The 9,318-nt window shown below is 45.3% G+C and overlaps 1 protein-coding gene across 1 annotated transcript; it reads left to right on the top strand.

Moving 5' to 3' along the window:
* Window positions 1-5,722: 5,722 nt before the first annotated feature.
* Rraga (Ras related GTP binding A) lies at window positions 5,723-7,333 on the top strand. Its single transcript, XM_051164020.1, has one exon. It carries the CDS (start codon window positions 5,961-5,963, stop codon window positions 6,900-6,902), a length of 942 nt encoding a protein of 313 aa, XP_051019977.1. The 5' UTR covers window positions 5,723-5,960; the 3' UTR covers window positions 6,903-7,333.
* The last annotated feature ends 1,985 nt before the right edge of the window (window positions 7,334-9,318 follow it).

Genomic DNA, 9,318 nt, shown 5'->3' with positions numbered 1-9,318 from the left:
CTGATGCGTCCGACCTGGCCAGTATCCCAGAGACACCGGACGAAGGAAGCAGGTGAAGGCTGGATACCAGCCAAGAGGAGACGCCCCAGAGAAGAGAAGCTGGTGACCTAAGGAGACGACAAGGACACGGTGCTACTGACCCAGGATGATGCGGGATGTTTACTGACTGTATTACATGCTGATTCTCAGCTTGTCAGTGCAGAACCCAAACGCCTCTTGTCAGGGGGATAAAAGGCATGACTGTAATAGGGAACAGTATGATCTTTTCCCATGCTAAGGTTTGTTTTTAGGCTTTTTTTTTTATGCCCAGTCCCAGGAATAGTTCTGGAATACAAAGATGGTCAAAGATGGTCTGTATGATCACTACTATTGCTACTATAGCAAAAAAGATGAGTGGAAATTAATCAAGAGATGCATGAACTGAGGACCACTTTAGACTATCTGTTGCTTGAGCATAGTCTTGATTGTCAACAGTTTCCTGGCTTGTGCTGCTTAAATGTGTCAGATTTCTCTCACACTATGGATGGTCAAATGAATGGTTTTCATAGAGATAAACACAATCTCTTAAGGGACCTTTGAAAGGTCACCATGGCCACGATGGCTTTGCCCTGCCCTTGGCCCTCAGCTGTTCTGATGCTGTTATGCTAGCCTGTCTCAGTTAGACTAGCCATACAGGCAACACATTCAACCTTGGCCTCTACTACAGCCACAACTTTCTATTTTAAAAATAAAAGAAAACGTGGGGAGATATGGGAGACATGGACGTCACTGTGCTCACAGATTAACACTGGGGGAACTGGGAATGTTAAACACACAGGGTTGTTCCTTTGAAGGGAGTTATCAGCCAGAAGGCTGGGAGCAGATGTGGTTAATAACCTGGTGACCTTTGGGCTATTGTGGGCCAAGGCCACAACAGATGCTCCTCCAGAGCCTTATCACGAGTTTGTCAATCTATAGAACCCATCTTTCTGGAAAGTGTTGCATACAGTCAATCTACAGAACCCATCTTTATTGAAGATGTCACATGTCCTTTACAAAGAGTCATGTTGTGCACTCTATTGTTTACACAAGATTAAGTTAACTGTCACCAGGAAAGTTTTCACTGAATTGTGCTATGCTTAAAGATGCCTAAAGTAAGCTACTCAGGGTCAGATTCCCAAAGCTTGAACCAACATAGGTTACTTAGCCATGTTGAAGCAAACTACCCTCTTGCACCCCATGAATCATTACTCTGCTGGACGTAGTGATCATAGAGACCCCCCCCCCCCACTCCTGAAAGAGAGAGCTGAAAACAATGATTCTCAGCATGTTCAAAGACACAAGCAGACAGCTGGATGAAATAAGAAAGATACTGAGTGGTATAAAAGGAATTCAACAGAGAAAAACTATCTGATATCTGGAAAAAATTTAAATACATAATAGATCAGATCAACTCTGAAAAGTAACTGCAAGAATGGATAGGGGACAGAAGATCTGACCTGGAAGACAAGATGGATGGGCAACCCAACAAGGAGAAAGAAAATATAAGAGGCTCCAGTGGAAGTCCAAGACACACATGACATTCTGAGAAGGCCAAATTTATTGATTTATTGTTGGGGTGATCTTTTTATGCACTGTGTGAAGATTGTCATTGTATTATTCAAATGCTGATTTCTGTACCCAGAGAGCTGAGTACCGGCTGGACTTTGATATTGTCACTTATATAAAGCATCTCAGTGCCTCAGTGTTTTGTAAACATTGTTCTCTGTCACCTTTTGATTGGTTGAATAAAGAGCTGAATGGCCTATGGCAAAGGTAGGAAGGAATAGACAGGACTTCCGGCAGAGGTAGGGGTTCTGGGAAAAGAAACTAGGAGGCTTGAAAAGGATTGGCCTACAAGGCACAGAGGAAGCCAGACAAATGAAATTAAGGAGAGGTAATGAGTCATGTGGCAGAACATAGATTAATATAAATGGGTTTCCATAGGTTATAAAATTTAGTTGGGAACAAGAGTAAGATAAGGCTTAAAGCTATTATAAATAAATGTGTCTCTATGTCATTTCTCAGAGCTGGGTTAGGCAAAAAAAGTCCATACAGTTTTAGATTATAGACATTGAAGGAGGGGAAAAATCTCATTCTAAAAACATGAAAAATGTCTTCAAAAGAACCAAACAGGAAAATCCCAAGATTTAGGAAAAGAGATGCTAATCCAGATACACAAGGCGTTTATGACACCTCACAGACAGATCAAACAGAGACTCCTCTCACCATACGATAACTAAAAGACCAGGGACTGGACAGACAGACAGTTGCGGAGTTATAGGTTATCGGTTTTGGCTTTTACCTACGTTATTGGGTTCTTTCCTACCACCCTTCTCCACCCCAATCCTTTCGAACCCCCCACCCCTCACACCCTCACCCCCACCAACAATAGGTCGAAGAGAAAGAAGGATAGAGGGTAAAGGGGGGCATCAATCTTGTTAGACAACTTCCTGCTGATTAGGGTCATCGAGGTCCTTGGGGCAAGTTTGATCTCATCCTCAGGATATCTCCAATCAGCAATACAGCAAACAGGAGGAGGGGTAACAGTGGATGGGTGGGGGTGGGGGGTAAAAAGGGATGGGGGGGGCAGCAGCCCTCCTCTCTGGGCTCTGCCATTATATGACCTCTGAAGAGTTCCCAGAATTCTAAAGGTAAACTATCCTCAGCTAGCAAAAGCATGCCTCTGCTAGAGAAAAATCATAATTAGCTGCTGTGGTCAGTCTGAAGCATCCCCCTCTTACACACTTAGGAGTAAAACAAAAACGCAGTCACATAACATTTCTGTGTTTGAAAGAAATCAGAAATTCTCACTATAATCATTATTCCTCGTTCTTCTCGAGGAGTCAAGTTTGGTATCTAGAACCCAGCTGAAGTGGCTCTCCACTGACTATAGCCTTGGCTCAGAATTCAATGCCTTCTCTGATCTCTGTAGACACCTGCACACATGTGGCGTATACTCACACGGACACACAGGCAGACACACACACACACACACACACACACACACACACACACACACACCGCAAAACAAAACAAAATAAATCTGAAAAAAAAAACACTAAATAAACAAAACAAAGTATATTGAGCTTTTAGACTTGTGTTTACTTTGGAGTACCTGTTGAACTCAGGAAGCTAAAAGAGCCCATGTAGGAGTGAGGGTTCTTAACGAGTGAGGGTATAGTAGGGTACATGCAATAGGAAAATAGGGAGGAAGAAATACTGGAGGTTAAAATTTTAAGCAGTAGTAGGGGTAGGGGTACAGGGTACAGAAGGGAGGGGGGGTTCCTTTAGCCAAAATAAAAGATGTAAGGAAAGCATTTATGGAAACCTACTATCTGTAAGTTAATTTATACATATACATACATTAGTGTGTGTATATTCTGAGGCTGAAAACATTCTAGGCCTAGATTAGATTGTACAGAGGCTAGAAGCTTCCAGGACTAGGCCTAGGTTCGCAGTTAGCCTCCAAGACAACATTTAAAACAGGAGAATAAAAGTTACTTTTACAGGCAGCCCTAAAGAAGACATCTATTTCAACACACACTTAAAAGGAGCGTGGTGGCACACACCTTTAATCCCAGCACTCGGGAGGCAGAGGCAGGCAGATCGCTGTGAGTTCGAGGCCAGCCTGGTCTACAAAGTTAGTCCAGGACAGCCAAGGCTACACAGAGAAACCCTGTCTGGGAAAAAAAAAAAAAAAAACCCTGAAAACCAAAACCAAACCGAACAAACAAAAACAACCACCCCTCCAAAAAGGAACAATGGTCACTTTAATTTTCTTGCATGTGTTATTTATGTGAATGGATGTTTTGCCTGCATGTATGTCTGTTCTGTGCACCACGTGCATGCAGTGCCCCCAGAGGCTGGAAGAGGGCATCAGATCCCCTGGGACTGGAGCTGGGGTGGGTGCTGGAAGTCAACAAAGCCAGGTTCTTTAGAAGAGCAGTTTGAAGCCAGGCATGGTGGCACACACCTTTAAATAGCAGCACTCGCGAGGCAGAGGCAGGTGGATTGCTAAGACTTCGAGACCGGCCTGGTCTACAAAGAGAGTTCCAAGACAGCCAGAGCTACACAGAGAAACCCTGTCTCGAAACAAACAAACAAACAAACAAACAAAACCAGAAGAGCAGTTTGAGTTTAAGTGCACCCCATCTGTGCGAGAGACCACAGAGGTCAAAAGTGGGTATCATACCTGAACCCTGGTCCTCTGCATAAGCAGCGAGTACACTGAACTGCTGAGCCAGGTCTCTACACCCAAGATTCAATTTCTGAATGAGTGGGTGAGGAAATGTCTTCATTGGTACAATGTGGCATACAACCTGAATAAGACTTTGCAGTAGGTATGTAGTGTCCCAGTTTAGGAATCTGAGGTGCCCTGGCAATCCCACTGATTCATCCTGAATGTGTTCGGTGACACCGATTTTCTCTCCTTGAAGGTCAAGAGCAGCGCCCTGTACTTAGGGAAGGCAATGCGATGTAAGACCTAAGAGCAAACCTTGCAAGTCATTCAAACTCCTTAAATCCTTTTTTTTAAATTTAATTAATTTATTCAGATTACATCTCAATTGTTATCCCATTCCTTGTATCCTCCTGTTGTTCCTCCCTCCCTCCCACTTTCACCCTATCCCGCTCCCCTAGGTCTAAGACCGAGGGGGACCTCTTCCCCCACTATATGGTCATAGGCTATCAAGTCTCATCTTGGTGGCCTGCTTATCCCTTCTCTGAGTGCCACCAAGTGGACGTGGACAAATATGGGGCACTAGAGTTCGTGTCAGAGTCAGTCCCTGCTCTCCACTCAATTGTGGAGAATGTGCTGTCCATTGGCTAGATCTGAGTGAGGGTTCAATGTTTACTGCATGTATTGTCCTTGGTTGGTGCAGTAAACTCCTTAAATCTTAATGTTTGGTTTCCTCACTTGAAAATAGCTGTTCCCACGGTTTAGTCTTGAGGGCGGAGCTAATGCGTGCTGGTCCCCCCCCCCTTTTTTTTAAAGACAGGGTTTCTCTGTGTAGCCCTGGCTGTCCTGGACTTGCTTTGTAGACCAGACTGGCCTCGAACTCACAGCAATCTACCTGCCTCTGCCTCCCAAGTGCTGGGATTAAAGGCGTGCACCACCACGCCCGGCACATGGTGTTCCATACTACCCTCTCCTCCAGTTTTGGATTCTAATTACAAATTCTCAAGTCTGAGAGCCTTGAGAAAATAGGGTATGAAAAGGAAACTTTGTCTGGAAGTAGAAAAAGGACGAACTAGGAATCAGGATGTCTCCTCGTAAGGTACTGCCTAGCCCTGGGCAATTACTTAGCTGGTTTTCATTTGTCATCCTCATGTCGGCTGACAAATAAGGCCTTGCCTTCACCTGCCTGCTTCTCAAACCTAAAGCGCGTCTCTCCGTCAGGTGACAATGGCAGCGGGCGTGTGGGGACTTTTGGCCACGAGAGGGCAGCACTCTCCCTCCTAGGCTCACTCGAACTTTTCTGCAAATGCCCAGTGCAACCCAAACAGAACAAAACACCGGTGTGGCTTTCCCTTTCGTTCTAATTCTCCGGCAGCGAATACCAGGCTGCAATTTAACAAGCAGTTTTTCTCAGGACCCAGGAGCCACGGCTCATAAAAGCTCAGCCGACGTTCTCGCGATGTCACTACCGGAAGTGGGTGGCGGCAGGAACTCGGAGTTCTCGCGAGATACCGGCGGGAAGTGGGTGGCGGCCGGCTGGGGCTGATCGCGTCAGTGCTCGTCTCGCTCTAGCACCGAGTGACTGTGGCCGTCGCCTGGGGGCTGTTCTCTGCGGCCTCGCCTCGCCGCCGTCTTTCCCGCCCGAGCTCCCGCTGCTCGGCGGTGCCTGGCGCCCAGCCCTTCTGAGCCGCCGTCCCCATCCTCGGTCGGTCCGCCGTTAAGGCCGAGCCTTAGGCCCAGTCCGTGGCGACGCCGGCAGGTGATGCCAAATACAGCCATGAAGAAAAAGGTGCTGTTGATGGGAAAGAGCGGGTCGGGGAAGACCAGCATGAGGTCGATCATCTTTGCAAATTATATTGCGCGCGACACCAGGCGTCTGGGTGCTACCATCGACGTGGAGCACTCCCACGTCCGATTCCTGGGGAACCTGGTGCTGAACCTGTGGGACTGTGGCGGCCAGGACACCTTCATGGAGAATTACTTCACCAGCCAGCGGGATAACATCTTCCGTAACGTGGAGGTTCTGATCTACGTGTTTGACGTAGAGAGCCGCGAACTGGAAAAAGACATGCATTATTACCAGTCGTGTCTGGAAGCCATCCTCCAGAATTCCCCCGATGCCAAAATCTTCTGCCTGGTGCACAAAATGGATCTGGTTCAGGAAGATCAACGTGACCTGATTTTTAAAGAGCGAGAGGAAGACCTGAGGCGTTTGTCTCGCCCGCTGGAGTGTGCTTGTTTTCGAACGTCCATCTGGGATGAGACGCTCTACAAAGCCTGGTCCAGCATCGTCTATCAGCTGATCCCCAACGTCCAGCAGCTGGAGATGAACCTAAGGAATTTTGCCCAGATTATCGAGGCTGATGAAGTTCTGCTGTTCGAGAGAGCCACGTTCTTGGTGATTTCCCACTACCAGTGCAAAGAGCAGCGCGACGTGCACCGCTTTGAGAAGATCAGCAACATCATCAAGCAATTCAAGCTCAGCTGCAGTAAATTGGCCGCTTCTTTCCAGAGCATGGAAGTGAGGAATTCTAACTTCGCTGCCTTCATCGACATCTTCACGTCAAACACGTATGTGATGGTGGTCATGTCAGATCCGTCCATTCCTTCAGCAGCTACCCTAATCAACATTCGCAATGCCAGGAAACACTTTGAGAAGCTGGAGAGAGTAGATGGCCCCAAGCACAGCCTCCTCATGCGTTGAATGCCAGATGCTCTTTAGTAAAATGCCGAATTACTTTTCTTTCTGCATCCTTTGTTTTGGATATTCATGTCATATGCTTGAAAGTGAGCCTTGAAACGTGTGCTTACTCTCTCATCTCTCCCCTAGTCTTAGCATTGGACGCTATTTACTCAACTCAGCTATCCTGTAGAGCTTCAAGAAGGCCTTTATGAAAAGTTGGTGTGGAGTAACACTAAAGTAGGTGGTGTGTGTGTGTGTGTGTGTGTGTGTGTGTGTGTGTGTGTGTGTGTTCCGGTTACCTGATTATAATAAGAATGTTAAAGCAGTTATCTTCTGTATTACCAGATCACAAAGGTGGAATGTTACTATTTTAACAGCAAGGTATTAAAATGTATTTCTAAATCCTCCTTGGTTTCAATCATGAATAAACATTTATTATTAGCAATTTAAAATGTTGTTTGAAGTAATTTGAAAGTACTGTTTTACTGGTAAACTCCCATTTTGCTATTGTGGCCTCCACCACTCTGGCACTGCTTGGTAGCAGCTGTAGCAGTGGTTAAGACTCAAGGGGCTAGAGCGGTGACCCAGTGGTTAAAAACACTGCCTGTCTGTCCAGAATATCTGGGTTCAAGTCCCAGCATCCACATGGCAGTTCACAGCCATCTGTAACTCGATTTCCAGGGAGTCCAGCACCCTCTTCAGGCCTCTGCAAGCACCAGGCAAAATACCCATGCCCATGTATGTTTATATAATGCAGCTCAAGTGATAGATGGCTTGCCTAGCAGGGCACACGAGCCTGGGTTTGGACACAAGTGGCACATAAAAACCAGGGGGTGGTGGTGTGTGCCTGTAATCCCAGCGAGGGCAGCAAGATTGGGAGCTTTAAAATCATCAGGACGTTTGAGACTACCCAGAGGTACATCAGACTCCCCACCCAAGAAAATTCTTAAGCTAGGGATGTAGCCCAGTGGTGGTGTGCCTGTTTAGCACAGCCGAGCCCCTGGATTCAAATCCCAGTTCTAATCCTTTTGAAGTTTGGCAGGACATTTATTTCCCTGTGCCTGTTCTCTTGTTTGGATACAGTAAGAATACTACTACATAAGATTACTAAAAAGAGCTGTGCAGCACTCATGGAGGCAAAGGCAGGTGGACCACTAAGTTCAAGGCCAGCCTCATCTACGGAAGATTGCCGAAAACATGCACACACAAAGCATCCAGGATATGCACCTGGACAGCTTTGGCTACTAACCACTGAGCCATTCCTCTAATTACTGCATGTGACATCTGGCTAAATTTAAGCCTTTTACATGCCAGGTATTAAGTACTTACTTGACATGCTCATATTTTATCTTCACAACCTGGGGAATAGTTACTTCTGTCACGAATACATAAGGAAACCAGCATGACTTTATTAAGGTGAAGCACTTAGGGTATTCTGACCAGACCCTCTGTGTCTCCTAACCATCATCCCTCTACCTTCATTGAGGGAAAATTGTTTTAAAGAACAAAAAATTCAAAATCTAGCTTTTGCTAGGCGGCGGCTCATTCCCTGTAACCCCATGCTCAGGAGACTACGGTAAGAAAAACAAACACTCCTAGATTTTTATGTATAGATTATTTCTTCATGTAATTCCAAACTCCCTTTGCATTTATCTGAAAATTACTGACCAAATTTGTAGATTTTGTGGAGGATTTTGAGGCTCTTAATTTGCATTGGCCATGATATAGTAAAAACAGAATTCTGAAATAAACTGCCCTATTCCAGTTTTAGTAATGGCTTATAGTCTGTGTTAAGTAGTCTACTTTAGAGCAGAGACTTCTGATCACCTCAAATGAGGCGGAACGGGATTTAAAATTTTAAACACTGGCAGTGGGTGTGATAACAGGTGCCTCCCCATGAAAACCAAGAAAGCTGCTAAATGTATGGTGGTAAACTGGACCTTATAACCTCAGCGCTTGGAGGCAGGGCCAAAGACCAACTACTCACTTAAGCCAGCCTGGTGTATGAAAGGAGTTCCAGGCCAGGCAGGGCTACATAGCAAAACCCTGCCTAAAACATTAAAAACAAACAAAACAAAACAGCAACAACAACAAAAATGGTTGTAGTAAATCTAGATTCTAGTGATTAAAAAAACAGAAACAAAATACTCTTAGTGTATCACCAAACCTTTTAAGTCATTTTACCAAGTTGTACTTTTGTATGTGATAATTCAATGACATTTTGGAGGCATTATTCTTTTTTAAGTACAGAGAATTCCAGACAGGTAGTAAAAACACACACACACACACTTTATTCTAGAACACACTTATAAACAGTCCCTAGGACGCACAGACATTTTCCATTTAAGAACTTGTCAGCTGTCAGTGCATAAAAGGTGATCTTTAGAGCAACTAGGCATCTGAACCTTATACTGTCGTCACTCATTAAAATGTCTTA

The sequence above is a fragment of the Acomys russatus genome, chromosome 2 (genome assembly GCF_903995435.1).
Source record: "Acomys russatus chromosome 2, mAcoRus1.1, whole genome shotgun sequence".
In the NCBI taxonomy this organism is placed as follows: Eukaryota; Metazoa; Chordata; class Mammalia; order Rodentia; family Muridae; genus Acomys; species Acomys russatus.
The sequence above is the reverse complement of the archived record's forward strand: the minus strand, read 5'-3'. Positions and strand labels throughout refer to the sequence as shown.

Coding starts and splice junctions, on each gene's coding strand:
- Rraga (XM_051164020.1), top strand. CDS start 5,961: ATGCCAAATACAGCCATGAAGAAAAAGGTGCTGTTGATGGGAAAGAGC.